Source organism: Myotis nattereri (assembly GCF_964212035.1).
Source record: "Myotis nattereri genome assembly, chromosome: 10".
In the NCBI taxonomy this organism is placed as follows: Eukaryota; Metazoa; Chordata; class Mammalia; order Chiroptera; family Vespertilionidae; genus Myotis; species Myotis nattereri.
In genome coordinates this window covers 43,446,919-43,462,322 of record NC_138085.1, presented here as the reverse complement: position 1 = coordinate 43,462,322, position 15,404 = coordinate 43,446,919, and the positions used below count along the sequence as shown (strand labels likewise).

The following is a 15,404-nucleotide window of genomic DNA, read 5'->3' as shown; positions in this document are numbered from 1 at the left end:
ATTCTCCTCCCCCAGATCCTAACACCAGACAGATACAAGTTTATTCATGAACTCAACAAATGTTTCTTGAGAATGTGTCATAGGCCAAGCATTGTGCTAGCACTAGGGGTACAACAGTGAAAGAGAGAAGGGTGGCAGGGGTGAGGAAGGAAGAGAAGAGAAAAAAAGGCAAAGTCCTTCCTCTCAAGGATCTCACAGTATAGTAGAAGACACAGAAATTAATTTTAAAAACACACACAAAGAAAACCATGTAACTACAACTCAGAAAAATACCACAAAGGAAAAACACATGATAAGATGGGGGTGCTGGGTGGGGGGGAGGGAAAGGGGGTAATTGTATTTGTTAAGAAATTCAGGTCAGCCCTGAACTAGTGATGATTAAGCTTAAATCTGAAAGGCTAATAGAGGTTAACTAGGCAGGGAAAGAGGAAGAGGAAGTGTCTGTCAGAGAAATAGCATGTGCAAATGTCCTGTGACAGAAAGAACAGGCTTTGGACTGAGAGGAAGGTGAAAACAGTGAAGAGAACCTTAACAAAGATGTTGGTCTTCATTTTAAGGTGGCTTGGAAGAGGGTGGTGATGGTGGAGATGGAGAGACGTGACTAGGTCTGTGCAGCATTGGGGAGGTAACATTGCCAGACCTGGGAGTGAATTCAAAATGAAGGAGAATGTGAGTCCAAAATGAGTCCTCTATTCCTGGCCTATGAGTGAATGGAGGGATGAACACTCTTGGTTGGCAGCATTGCACTGCCCAGGGCCTTTCCTGGCAATCCTCCCTGCTCCTGCCAATCGCAGCCTCACTCCCACCCCCACCCCCAACCCTCATTTCTTACCCCCGTGATGCCAAAAGTCCATTTCAAGTCTCCTGGGCCTGTCTGGTAGGGTTGCTGCACTCTTTGCTAAGTCATCTCCATGGGAGGGGGAAAGCATCTCCATTGAGCCAACAACCCACCTCCCAGACTATTCTCTCTGAAGGCTCAATCAAACCACCTACAACTGTGAAAGCGTTCCCAGAGAAGGGTGGGCTGGCTTCATCAACGCTAAGTGAAATCCTGTGTCCCTGCCAGATGCTTTGATATATGGGGCAATGCTGGTAAGGGCTTGCGTGAGGGAATTTTTTTTAACCCACCTCCGTGGTATCCCTTGAATGGCAGTTGACAATTAGCTGCTAAGTAAAAGGAGGCACTTATTTTTATTGTGGGCCCTGACAGCTTTATGTTCACTCTTTAAAAGCCAAGAGTCATGTGTATAAAGGTGAGTGGGGAGGGGAAGTGGTGTGGGAAGGAGGAAGGGAGGGCCCGGGGCAGGTGCCTACAGATCCCAGAGTTTCTGTCCTGGAGTCAGAATCCGAGCAGTATTTACAAGCATGTGCTGGTCTGAAGGCGAGAGAGGGTGGCTCTCCCAGCCTGGGGAGGAGGAAAGGCTTGAGGCTGGCCCAGCAGAGGCTGCGATTCCCTGCTGTTGCCTGCCTCGTATTCCCAGGATGCCGCAGTGGGCACTGGGCTGTGGCTTTCCCTCTCTGGCACTGCTCTTTGGCTGGAATTTCAGGAAGAAAATCCACAGGCTCCGAAAGAAAGGTATTTCTTCCCTCTTGTGTGATTCAGGTCTCCCTCCAACAGACACTTAGCCCCGCTCCCCTTCCTCCCTCCCTTGTCAGGGATGGGGAAGCTCCTGGAACTGCGCCCACGGGAAGCAGGTACCAATGCTTAGCAGACAGGGCCAGTGGGAAGGGGTGAAGCTGGGGGCAGGAGGGGGCGGGCAGACTCTCCTGGTGACCGGGGGTGTGGGGTGGGGTGTGGGGGTGTGTGTGTGTGGGGGGGAGGGCTCTTGTCTTGAACTCAGGAATGTTTGAGTGATGATGAAGGAGAGACCAGGAAGTAACAGCTAATCCTTCCATTTTAATTTCCCCAAACTAACCCAGTGTCCTGTTACTGTTTTTTTTTTTTTTTTTTTTTTGGTGTTTTTTTTTGGTTTGTTTTTTTAGTGTTTTTTTTTTTTTTTTTTAATGTGTGTGTGTGTGTTTTTAAGCAAAACTAGGGAGGGGTCTTGAGAAATGAAGGCTGGATGATGGCCAATAAGCAGAAACTGGGCTTCAGTCCACCTCTCCCTCCCTTCCCTTAAGACCTGATGATGTCTGAAATTCCTCCCAGACAATTGTATTCCACTGACTTTAAACAGAAGGTATTCAATCACTGGCTTTGGAATCATGGGGCAAATATGACCTTGGATAAATTTCTGATCTGAGTCTCAGTTTTCTCATCTGTAAAATGGGACAGTAATATCTACTTCCCATGTTTCTTATGAGGACTGAGAGCTCATGTGAAAGCTTCTAGAACAGTTTGTCATAGAATTAGCTTAATTAATTATTATTATATGACATTGTGATTAGCTAATCATTTAAAATTTGTATCTGTTAAGACGGAAATGCCTCTGTTACTGTTGACTGGTCCAACATGATGAGCAGTTTCCAGTGAATGAGTGGCTGGCAGAAGGCAGAAAGAGCACTAGTGCACTGAAGGAGCAGGTGCAACCTAGGACGCCACGGTACAGAAGGGGAGCCTTGGGGTGGAGAATGGTCTTTGAGTGTCTCCCACTCCCTTCCTCCTTCACTGGCCCCCTCCTTAGTTTCATTGGGATGTCTCAGCTCATCTATTCCCCATATTTGGCTACTTCATGTCCACCCAGGATCAGAGGGGGGCAATCAAGACCTAGAAGTCAGAGGTAGGCAGAGCTCAGGATTGGTCTCTGGTTTTCCAGGGACGTTTTATACCAAACTCCTCATATTCAATCTGAGATGAAGAGTGGTGAAGCCTGACCTAGACAAACTAAAGCAAACAGGGATGCTCCTCTCTCGTAAGAAGGACCCTGTTGGTCCTGATGTGTCTAGAGCGTGCAGCAGCTATGTCTTGTTGGAGAGAATAGCTTTGGCTGATTTGTAGGCTGGAGATGTAAAGTTCCGAAGTCTTCATCATATGGGTGATATTTAAAGCCGTGAGTGAGATTTACAGAGTATGTGCAGATGAGGAAAAGAAAGCCTGGGACACTCTGACATTTGGAGGACAGGGAGACACAGAAGGGTCATCAGAGAAGGCTGAGAAAGAGCAGCCAATGAGATAAATGGAGAACTGAGAGAGTGGTGGTCCAAAAGCCATGTGAGAATTTTATCAGGAAGGAGGGGTAATTTGATGGGGGCTGATAGAGGAATTAATATGAAGATGGAGAATGTGAACCCAGGATTTATAAATGTAAAATAGACCATTGATCTTGGCAAATGCAAGTATGAAGAAATGCTGATCAGAGTGTATTCACGGGAGACAAGGCTGAGTACCGGAGGGGTAGGGGACAGCAGGGAGTAACGGCTCCTTGAGGACTGGTCCATCATGTGCCAAGCTCGGTGCCAAGAGATAAAAATAGATGGTGAGCCAGACAGGCTGTCGGCCTTTGAGGAGCCCACAGTCCAATGGAAGAGAGAGATGTTTAAATAAATCATTGTAAAATCCATGAGAAGGGATAGAATAGAGGTATGTACAGGGAGCTCTGTGAGCACAGAGGAGAGTGGTAAAGTCCCTCTGAGGCGATGACATTTGAACTTGGGCTATAGTAAGATCAGGTTTCCAGGTGGGGAGAAGGAGGAAGGGCATTTGTTCCAGAGTTTTCAAGAGCAAAGACCATTTTTCACTCCTTTTATCATAATCGCTAGCTACCACAGCAGATGCTCAGTCTGTATTTGCTGAGTGATTTGTGAATTCCAGTGAAAGGAATTTGCAAGAAACAGAGTTGCATAAGAAATCATTACAGTAATTTTGAAAGTGGCAGCAAGGATAGAGGGGAGAGACAGTTTAAAGTGCGATTTAGAATGTACTGATCTATCTGGAAGGAAAGAGGGGTGTTGCAGATCATTTCGACACTCACACTTTTGCTAACTGGGCTGAGTGCAGGTACCTTGTATTAAAGTGCTTGGTGTTTGATTGCTGGATTGACCAAATACTATGGCTGTGAGGAATGCTATAGGAGAAGGGTGACTTGTGAGCAGTCGGGAGGGCGTAGAATGAGAGTGAGGTTGGAAAAGACACTGGGAGAACTGCCATTAGGTGTTGGACTTGTGGAATAGGAGGGAAGGAGGGAGAGAGAGAGGAGAGAGAGAGGAGAGAGGAGAGAGAGAGAGAGAGGAGAGAGGAGAGAGAGAGAGAGAGAGAGAGAGAGAGAGAGAGAGAGAGAGAGAAATGACGGAGAGAGATACGGAGAGACTTGGAGCAGACATGTGGATTTTAAGTTACCTGTTTGTAGGTGACATCCCAATGTCTAGAGTGGGAGGACATCTGAGCTGGAATGCCAGGAAATGGCACAGCAGGTGGGAGAAGGGGCACAGAAAAGGAGACTGCAGAAGAGCCCATAGAGATGTGGGGATAGAATGAGAGTGGGTGACTCTGTACTCACGTGGGAGAAAGTCTTGAAAAGGAAGAAGAATCACCCCCATCAGAGTCTTCAGTGAAGACCAGTGGAGTGTGGGATAAGCAGAGGAGGGCACTGGAAATTTTACTGGGCAGACTGGGTGGAAAGATGCAGGCTGATTAACCCAGATGGAGAGGATTGAGGGGTTGGGAAGTGGATGCTAAGGGCAGAAGTAAGGGCTGTGAGGGTGGACTACTCAAGAAGGAGACTCATCATTCTTTGGATGAATATACTGGTGAATGGAAGAAAGGAAAGCATTGGGTGTTTGAGACTTGGGGTAGGAGATTAGTCTTTAATAAATTAGCAAAGACTTAGACACATGTAGGCTCTTTCAATTGAAAGAGAAAAAATACAAAAAGAGAAGGAGTGAAATCTTGGAAGAGGTGAACAGGGTGGAGGACAAGACTATCTTGGAGGAAGCACAGGGCCCTTTTCTCCCTCTAAGAGAGACAGGCAGGCAGACAGGAAGAAGAATGAGAGAGGCGGGGACTGAGAATGAGGGAGTTCACTCATGATGTCCTCAATTTGGGGAGATAAGGGAAAGAGGAGACAAGGTCACCTTCTGAGACAGGAGAGGGAATGGTGGTGAGCTCAAGGGAAGTGGTGTAGCTTTGGAACCGATCTTACAGAGATTGGAAATACACATGTCCATGAAATGTTAGGCCACATCCCTGCATGGCTCCCAGTGGCCTGATAAAGGCATGGAGAGGGAGTGGAAATCAGCAGAGTGGAGATGATGGAGAGAAAAGATGTGAGGAATGAGTGTACTGGTGAAAGTGACATTGAAATGACTGACTGTGGAGTATGGGAGGAAAAGAGAAGGAACACAGGACAAGACTGATGGACTCAGAGGAGGAGGAAAGTTAGAGGACTGACTGTGCAGAGGGGTATAAGCAGCAGCTTGATTCCAGGTCACCTGCAAAGTGGGCCTTCCTTCTGCTTGGGGACCTTGGAACTGCTGCTCACATTTGACAGCTCTGACAGCTGTGTGCACACTGTCACATTGTGTTTGGGAAATCTTTCCTTAGGAGGCCCAGTGGGCCCCTTGAATTCAAGTTTCATCTACTCGGAAACACATCCACCTCTCCCTTTGAAGTGCTTCTCCCTAGACCCCCTCAAAGGGAATTTTACAAATGCCATGTGGCCTATATTTTAAGTCAGATCATTTTAATTATTTCCCTCCAATTTGGGGAATATATCTACCCAGATCATTTTATGGACAAACAGCAATCTAATTTTATATTGTATTGACATTCTCTCATTGTTTTCCATTATTTTGCATGGGGTCTTTTAATTTTCATAATTTGATGACAAACTAATTGAGCATAACAGTCCCTTACTGTGTATAGCCAATGGAATGCCATGTGGTCTGCTCCTGGCACATGGCAGGGTACTCAATAAATGTTAGTGTAAAGCTGACTTTATCTGCTGAGATCTCGACTAGTGTTTAAACTAAATAAATGCCAAAATTATCATGAATCATGGAAAGCATTTGCTTGAAGATGAAATGACTTATTAAGTAATTTAGCAAAATTTGTTGACTCTACCTGTGCCAAGACCTACACTAAACACTGGGAGTCAAAAGAGACCAACCCCATATTTCTGGCATCAGGGAGCCTGTAGTTATACAGAGGGAACAGGGGTATACACATAATTACAGCACAGTGTGGAAAGGGGTTGGGATATTTGAGAAGGATACGGATACACAGAGTAGAGATAGAATCTCTCAGGCTGGGGTCAGGGAAGGCTTACCAGAGGTGACGATCCTTGAATGGAGCCAAGGAAGACCAATGGAATTCCAGCAGACAGAGAGGGGAGAGATGAACAGACTGGGCAGTGAGAAGGGACCGTTCAAGGGCATGAACACTGGCGAGCACTGTGGGCTTTCGGAACACCAGGTGAGGTGAGGTGCCTTTGAGGGTGTGGCAGGAAGTCAGGCCAGAAAGGTAGGTGGGTGCCAGACTGAATGCCAATCTAAAGAATGCCAGCCCCAGCTTCCAAACTTCAGCCACAGAAATATTCAATCAGTGTCACTGAAACACAAGTGAGACAACAGCCCAGCAGGTCTGGTTGGGAGTAGGGAGAACAGAGACCCACTTGTTCAGCTGCTCCTGGATCCCGTGCCCTCACCTCACAAGCACTTGATGTTGTGAGGGAAGGGCTTCAGAGGAAACCCCGAGGATTTTGAGGGGTAATTTGAAAAACACTGCTGTGGTAATTTGGGAAGAAGTGGCTGACTATTAAAAATAAGGGGGAATACGCTCAGGTAGACCCGTGGTTTAGAAAGGTAAGTAGTAGGAGGGCTTTGAACATAGTAGAAGAGAAGAAACACCGTCATAGATGAGAGAGGAATCCAGCCTGGGCTGGCCTAGGACAATGGGTAGGAGTGGAAAGGACATGGGAAATTTGAGAGCCCATTAGAGCTCTTGCTAGGTGGGATCCACGTTAATTAGAGACTCGTCCAGGGGACCAACTAGAGAGAGAATCATGGGAAAAAAACCAAAGGCTTTGGGAATCTGTGTCTAGGGCTTGAGGTGGTTGGTGCCACAGACCTAATTATAACAGAGGGAAACTCGGGCAGGACAGAGCTGAAACCATAACCTGTCTTCTGAACTTCCAGGCCTCGTGGGAAAAAATGAGTAGCCACTGATTATCCTGATTTAGAAATTAACTTTATTACACCGCTGGGGTGGAAAAAGGCCAGAGCCAAGCGCTGACAGGGCTGGGGCGGAGCTAGTCCATGCATGCATTGCTGGAGGCACTGTCATTTGGAACAGTGTTTTTGGAATGCGATTTGCATACCAACGAGTGATTAAAATGTTCAAGCCCTGTGAACTAGTAATTCTGCATGTGGGACTTTGCCCTAAGGAAATAGTTCAAAAGAAGAAATAGCCTGGGCTCATCCATCCAAATGTCAAATAATTAATTAAACAATTAATTAGAAAAAAATGCATTGTGCTACGTACATTCCAGGAACTCTGCTAGGCGAATGAATATGTTCTCTGTGTGGCAATGTTAAAATACTCAAGCACAGTAAACCAACCTAAATTATTCAAATGCCACGCTGATTTAACACGCTCTGAGACATCCATGTGACAGACTTATGCTTAATGCGATATAACACAAGCAGGTTATTCAAAATCACCTGTTCGCTGCTGTGGTTAAGAGCACATTCTCTTGCATGTACTGCCTGGACTTGAATTCTGACGGTACCATGCCCTGGCTTCTGACCTTGGCAAGTTCATCAGTGCCTCTAAGGCTCAGTATCTCTAACAGTAAGGTGGACATAACAGTTAATACCACTTCATAGGATTGCTGTCAACATTAAACAAGAAAAGATATGCAAAGCCCTGAACACAACTCCTAGCACTCTGAATAAAAGTGACTTGTTACTTTAAATACGTAAAAATGTGTGTCAAGAGAAAGAGACTGACAGAGACTGGCCCAGTTTCCAGCCCCAGGAAATATTGTGGGCGACTTGTTTCCTCTATTTTGTTTAGTATCATTTCCCCAAAACCTTTGAGGTCATAGGCAACACAGAAATTCAAGAAATAGGCAAAGCGCTCTGACCTGTCAGTTCATCCAACGGGACTCAAAATAATGGGCAGGTGCTGCTTTTCTCTTCCAGCGGTGTTTGGCCAGCGTTTGGATGAGACCGTGGCCTATGAGCAGAAATTTGGCCCCCACCTGGTGCCCATCCTCGTGGAGAAGTGTGCGGAGTTCATCCTCGAACATGGCCTGAATGAAGAGGGCATCTTCCGGCTGCCTGGGCAGGACAACCTGGTGAAGCAGCTCAGAGATGCGTTTGACGCAGGGGAGAGGCCCTCCTTTGACAGGTACGCTGCCTTCGCCTCGCCCTCCCCTCTGCCTTAACTTGCGTAAGAGGACTTTTCTTTTCCAGTTGAGCTATGGGACGCACACAGACACTGCCGAGAGCCCTGGCTTGCAACAGAAAGAGCCTTTGTTTTGCTCATAGTTTAGAATGTGGGAGCCTGGGGCACAGTTAGGAGAGCGTGGTGATCCCTTACCTGAGAGAGATGTGAGCTCCACGGAGAGCCTGCTGGGCAGACTCAGGAGATGTTTAGGATACAGGAGGAGGGGAGTATGGGGTAGAGGGAAAGATGAGTCCTAGTTCCAGGCCCAGCCTTCAGGGCAGATAAGGAACGTGGGGCTGAGTTGCCTGTACAACAGACTGGGTGTGGTGGAGAACGCACCATGCCCAGATCCAAGGGCTGCGATGGTCTCCCTCCGCTTTCCTGAAGCGACCAGACTGGCCCTTGTTAGTGTGGGAGAGCACAGTCCTATCCAATTCTGAACTTAGTTCTGAGCCCTTCTGGAGGGAGTACATACTAACAGGTTGGCTGCCTGGTGTTTTCCCATGGATGTTGCCCAGCCCTGTTTGGGGCATATCTGGTGCAAGGACATTTCTCCCCACCATTCCCCTCCTTCCCCACCTCCTTCTGCCTCCCAGCTGAGGTTTTCTTGTCTGCCACGCTCGGCTAGGACAACCACCACCCTACATTGCACGCGCTCTGCTTATTGTGCAATATTTGCCTTGGTTGCCTGCATGCACTTGTCCTGCTGGCAAGAAAAAGTCATTATTCTTTCCAAATCAGCGGCCCATAAACTAAGATTTAGCAATTAAGGCCTGAGCACTATCCAGTTTCCAAAGGTTGAAATTCTTCACAAGCTTATTGAGGACGGAGGAGCAGGGCTGATCCTGGGGAAGGGTGAATAGCTGGGTGTCATGCTGTGTGGATAGTCTCACTGCTCCCCTCTCCCTCTCCTGTCTCTCCAGTTCCCAGTGTTTCCATTCTGCTTCCGAAGCATCTCTAACACCCATCCATTTCCATTCTCACAGCCACTGTCTTAGTTTGGGCCACCGTAGGCCTGTCTTTGCTGCCCTTGGCACGTAACAGGTTAGTGTAGCAAGGGTGCTATATTTTAATAGGAAAGCAATGGGGTGGAGTCGTTACTTGATTTATACCAGGTTATGGGCATGAAATTTAAGGACCTTTTAGCATCACCGTAAATTGATTTTCATTACCAGGCACTCGTTCAATTAAGCTTGCCACCTTTATATTCACTTTTCTTCCTATGTTTTTAATTAGCTTTGAGTTGATCAAAAGATGCAGGTGGGTTGTTGCAAAAGCAATGTGAAGTGAGCCAGGAGGCATAGAGGTGATTTGGGTTGCCAAATACCTGCCCTAGCCTCCTGCGTGTATAAAATCAGCCTGGGTGGCAGAGCCAGAGTCTTTGATTCTTCTGAAATATTTGGATCTGGAAGGAGGAAAGTTATCACACATCTCCACTGCCAGAACTGAGGAGTTCCCACAGCCAGAAATAGGAAGGGTCCTTCAGGGTCTTCCCAGGACTGGTTCTTTGGGCCCACATGCGCCTTGCGGGTACTCATCTAGACCCCTACATTGGTCACATGTGCAGTTTCACTGTGCGTTCCCCAAAATTGCCTCTCTAGATGAAGGAAATCAAAGGAACTGTGTTGGCAGATTCTAGTACAGGTGTGTCAGACTCTCATTCAAGATAAAAACATGAATTTAAAAATCTCTTTGTCCAGCCTCTACTAGGCTGGCTACTGCCTGATCACAGAGCTAGTACACTTCCAGTACCTATTGTCTCTGGGAGAAACGCACAGAGACATTCTGCGTTATAAGATCAGTGCTTCAAGGGAAGGTGGGCAGAGCTATGGGGAGCCCTGGCTCATCTCTGCTGGACCAGGGCTTGAACTCAGAAGCCACCTGGCTCCTGACTTGCTCTTAGTCTTTAATTTAAAACATTATTTAAGGATGTTCCATTGGGTTGGAGGAATAGTAAAATCAGGAAATATCATGCTGGAAATTTGGACTATAACAATGACATCCAAGTCAGTCCTGTCCCAATGGGGCACCAAGAGTTTACAGAAATAGCTATAATTTTCATTGTATTAAGTGCTAAAAATGAAAAAGAGATGGTACTGTGAGAATTTAGAACAGGGGTTTTTGACATGGTCTGGTGGATTTAGGAAGCTCCCCAAGAAAATGACATTTAAGCTGAGACACAATAAAGAAGCATGAAGAGTTAGCCAGGCGATGCAGCCTTATCTTCCCCTGGTAAAATGAATGGGCAGCTTTCAGTGCTCTAGGATGATTTACATAGCTAACTGTGTTCTTTGATGCCAACTTTGAGGTATCTATATTGTATCAGTGGTTTATAACCCTTTCTCTTCTAATGTTGGCTATTCATGTTGTCTTAGTTTCTCCTGACTAAACTGTCTAGTAGTTTTTATTATTGTTTCTCTTCAAAAGACTGTTTTCTTGACATATCCTCCATGCTGTTTTTCTCATTCCAAATTCTTTGTTTTCTACATTCCTTCTGTGGGTGTGTTTTGAGTGCTGCGGGCTGTGCCAGGCCACACACAGTGCACTGGAGAATGGAACCCTGGAGGCAGGAGGCTAGATTTAGGAGGCTGAGCAGTCCTGCTGTGGGGGACGTGGGGGGAGGGAGGGGAAGACAAAAAGATATCCTCCTTCTGAAAAGTGGAGTGGAAAGAGGGGAGGGACTTGGAGATATTCATGTGACATTTAGATAGTAGAATTGAGGGGACTTGGGAGACTAATTGGATGTGGGGTGAGAGAGACCCCAATCAAACCGCAGACCCTGGATTCTGATTAGGACCTGGGTGGACGGCGACATTAGAAGAATGCTACTCCTGCCAGGTGTGCGCTGGTTGATTTTCTGACACTTTCTTGGGAACTTCTTGTGTATTTTGCCAAAAGGGCTTTGCCTGGGGATATTTTTAGGCAATGACTCGGCAGGGAAGTCTCTTCCTGAAACCCCACCCCCTGACTTCCTGAGGTCCACCATGGAGCATAAACAGCCGTCTGGTCTGTGCAGGCGGAGGTACAGAGTTCACGGGCTGCAAAGGGGTTGCCTCCAACCCCTGGCTGTCAAAAACAAGTGTTAAAAAATGTGCACACAGAGCCAAGACAGAGCTTTCTAGTCAAGTCCTGGCATTCTCACTTCTGCCTCTAAGGCCTCCCTTCTCCTCCTCCTGTCCAACCCACCCCTCCTGTCTCTCAGTAGGAGGTACTCCACCAGCAGATTCTATATTCCCAATTGCTGACCAAAGGAGACACTCAGATTTTCCGAACCTCTTCCCACATCACAGCTTTCTAAATACTATCAGGGCTATCTCTTAAGAACATCAATTTTTCTTGATATGAAATAAATCAATATTTCTTTACTAATGATATCCAGTATATGGTAGATTCAGATTTATTTTCTCTATGGAATAAATGCAACAGCTCTATAAACCAGGGGTCAGCAGACGTTTTAAAAGGGCCACATATGAAATATTTATGTGTTGTGGGCTTGATGGTCTCTGTGGCAACTACTCAACTCTGCTCTTATCTCAACTTGGCCAAAGACTATACAAAAACGAATGAGCATAGTGTGTTCCTATAGCACTTTATTTATGGGAGCTGAAATTCAAAATTTATGTCATTTTCACATGCCATGAAATGTTCTTGAGTTATTTCTCCAACCATTAAAAAAATGTAAAATCCATTCTTAGCTAGCTGGCTGTACAAATATAGGCAGCGGGCCGATTTGGCTCTGGGATCATGGTGTATCAACTCCTGCGGTAAACCAGAGAAGCTGAGCTGAAGAGCCCATGTCTCTTTCCGCTAATCAGGTGATCTAATGAATGTTGCCTCAGTTCCTGCAGCAGGTCTCCTCCCTCCCGCTCCAGGCTGATCCACATGCTGCCGGCCCCATGCTGTAACTCCTGGTCACTCTACAGATCTTGACGGAAGAGTCCCTTGTAGCTCCCCAACTCTGCATTCAGTGTCCCTTTCCACATTTCCATATGATCCCAGGTCCAGGACTTCCCTTCTCATGGTACGAACCACACAGTATTGTAATGACTTGGTAACATTGAAGTGTGCACACCTCTGAGGTTCAATGAAGTGAGGTGTCCTGTGTGTCCCTTGGGTTCACTGCTGAAAGCCTAGTGCCTGACATAGTATCTTGCACCGAATAGTTTCTTTCAAAGCTTGTTGATTGAATAAATGATGGCATAAATATATGAATGAATCTCAGAATTATTTTAAGACTCTGAGGGATCAAAAAGATCAAAGGACCATGGATATAAAGCAGTTATCACATGAAAAATGAGACACTAAGTACAGAAGGCTAAATTGTGAGGTGCTAAGGGACTTGGAGGAAGAAGAAAGCAATGAAGATTAAACTGTTGAAGGATTAATGAAAAAGTAGACCTTGAACTTGCCTTTGATGCAGTTAGGCAGAAAAGATAAAGGAAAAGGTGTTGGGGGGGATTATTCCATAAAAGGAATTAGCAAAAATGTTTTGGTCAATGTACCTTTATCAGACTCTACTCCTCTGCAAAGCTTCCCTTTGGAACCTGGGTTCTATTCAGTGGATCACCAGGGTGGAGCTGAGGAGACTTCTGGAGTTTTGCTTTCAAAGGGTGTTGCTTATTTTCTTCCAGAGATACAGATGTGCACACAGTGGCCTCCCTATTAAAGCTCTACCTCCGAGACCTCCCAGAGCCTGTGGTTCCCTGGAGCCAGTATGAGGGATTCCTGCTCTGTGGGCAACTCATGAATGCAGATGAGGCAAAGGTTGGTATCTCATTAGAGTTAGGTGTCCTGCTCAGAAAGAAGGTGATGGCTACTGAACACTATTCTGGTAGGCAGGGAACAGTGTGTCAGGAGGTCCACACCTGTTGGTGAGATACTTTGTCCAACAGGAACTTCCCTGGAAACCAAAGACAAATGAAGCCAATCATGGTGACAGCCTTCATGGGAGGTAACAATCCAATAAAGAATTGGCCCCTAATCAAATACCCCAAAGTCACTTTAAAGTTAGTAAGAGAGGGGGGAGGCATTTGATAAGGGTTTCAAGCAATATGGCCTTGTTGAGACCCACTGGGACGCAGGTCAAGCTGCCCAACTTGGAGAGCAGGTGAGAGGCCTGACTGTACTCCCTCCATGATGACCACAAGTGTCAGACATGGGCATACAGGGAATGCACGTGCCAGAGAGAGGAAGGACAGGGAGCTTTTCTTGTTCCTTTCAGCTTAGCTGCCTGTGCGGTCTGTAGCTCCCTGAGATAATTCCTCTTCTCAGAGTTTTGTGTGTGTCTTTCAATAACTTTTTATTTTGAAACAACTGTAAATTCACAAAATGTTGCAAAAAACAGTATGGAGAGGCTCATTGTTTTCTTGTAGTGTTACTTTTTTATTTGTTCTTCTTCCAAGAACCCGAGGCAAGGACTATCAACAACTCATACCCACGGTAATTGCTTAATGAACACCTGAGATGTAACACTCCACTAGCACTGCCAAAGTGTTGCTTCTACACAGACACACCAATTAGGTTCCAAGGTCTCATTGCTGGCAGGTGAGCAGGCTCATTTACTGGTATTAAAAATGTCTTTCCAGGCTCAGCAGGAGTTGATGAAGCAGCTCTCCACCCTTCCTCGAGACAACTACAGCCTCTTGAGCTACATCTGCAGGTAGGAGTCCCCCGGTATTAGCTACACAGTTTCTAGTCAAGGGAGTGAGGAGTGAAGGGGACCTCATATATGGTGATGCAAGATGATCTGACTTTGGGTGATAGGTACACAGTGCAATATGCAGATCTTGTATCATAGAAATCCACACCTGAAACTTATATGATCCTATTAACCAGTGTTACACCAATAAATTTAATAAGAAGAATATAAATAAGCTCCTGGATAGAGAAGGAAAGAGTGTCTCTGTGAACTCAGAGACTCTAGTTCAGATCTTTGGAAGGTCAACTCTATTTACATAGCTCCGAGGTACTTTCCTGTGTCCACAAGATAATTTAAAGGACCCACTGAAAGTTTGATCGGCATACAAAATGTACATGCTTCCTCCTCAGGCTTTCCTCAGCACTGCTCAGAGTCCTGGGACATGCAATAGAACCGAAATCTTTATAATGTTTCTAGAATTATCTCCCATCATCCTGACTTAGTGCCCCAGAGGCATACATTTCAGTTCCCCTTTCTGAGGACTTGCTATGTGTCATCTCTGTGGCAGCATGTAACATGTGCATTGACCCAGACCTGCTGAGTTGGGAGCCTGGATCTCCAAGCCAGACAGAGCTGAAATTTATCTTAATTTTAAAAAATCATTTGTTATCGTCTCCAGATTATAAAAAGTCATATATGCTTGGTTTGGAAACCAGGAAAATGCAACATACTGTAAAGAAGAAATAAAAATTACCCACAATCTCCTTACTCAGTAAAAATCACTATTAAGACCTGAGTGTTTTTCCTTCTGGATGTTTTGTCTCTATGACTGATTTTTACATTCGTCAATAGAAATTTACTAGAACAATTTTTATACCAAATTGGAATTACATATATATATTTGTACCCCGTTTTCTTTTTTGGCTTAATGTTCCATTGTGAACACTTTCCTATGTCATATAATAGGATTATAAATAACTTCATAATATTCTATAAGCTTTTCTCATTTGGACAGACCAGCATTTATTTGATCATTTCTCTGTGTTTCAAATTTTATGTTACTCCAGCCTATCCATTTAAAAATGGTTTCCGGAAAAAGTAGAAATTCCTTTGTTGGCTGTTTAGTTTTTCTTTAATTGTAAATAAGAAGTGCATGCCTCAACTGGGTAGAATTATAGTAAAAATTGTTAATTATTGAGCACCTGAGAATTTGAGATACTTGGTGCTATAATTGGAGGGTAAGATTAGGTGGCACTGGGATTCCCATCTCTGAGATTTTCCTCTCTGGAGACTTAGGCATGATGGGAGATAAGCTTATAAAGGCAGGACAAGGGGCAGTCAAATGCCCATTTTGGTCCTTCTAGTCTCCTCTTAGCTCCCTGAAACTGGATTCTGCCTTCTGCCAATGTAACTCCCCTCGCTGCTCCCAGACCAAGGCCA

At 45.5% G+C, this 15,404-nt stretch overlaps 1 protein-coding gene across 2 annotated transcripts in view; it reads left to right on the top strand.

The window, feature by feature from the left end:
- Positions 1–15,404, top strand: part of ARHGAP25 (Rho GTPase activating protein 25) — a 75,911-nt gene that overhangs the window by 52,443 nt on the left and 8,064 nt on the right. For both annotated transcript variants that reach the window (XM_081101008.1, XM_081101009.1), the window contains 3 exons: positions 8,080–8,287; positions 12,958–13,090; positions 13,912–13,985. In XM_081101008.1, the coding sequence (XP_080957134.1) occupies positions 8,080–8,287; positions 12,958–13,090; positions 13,912–13,985 (415 nt within the window). The remainder of the gene's footprint in view (positions 1–8,079; positions 8,288–12,957; positions 13,091–13,911; positions 13,986–15,404) is intronic.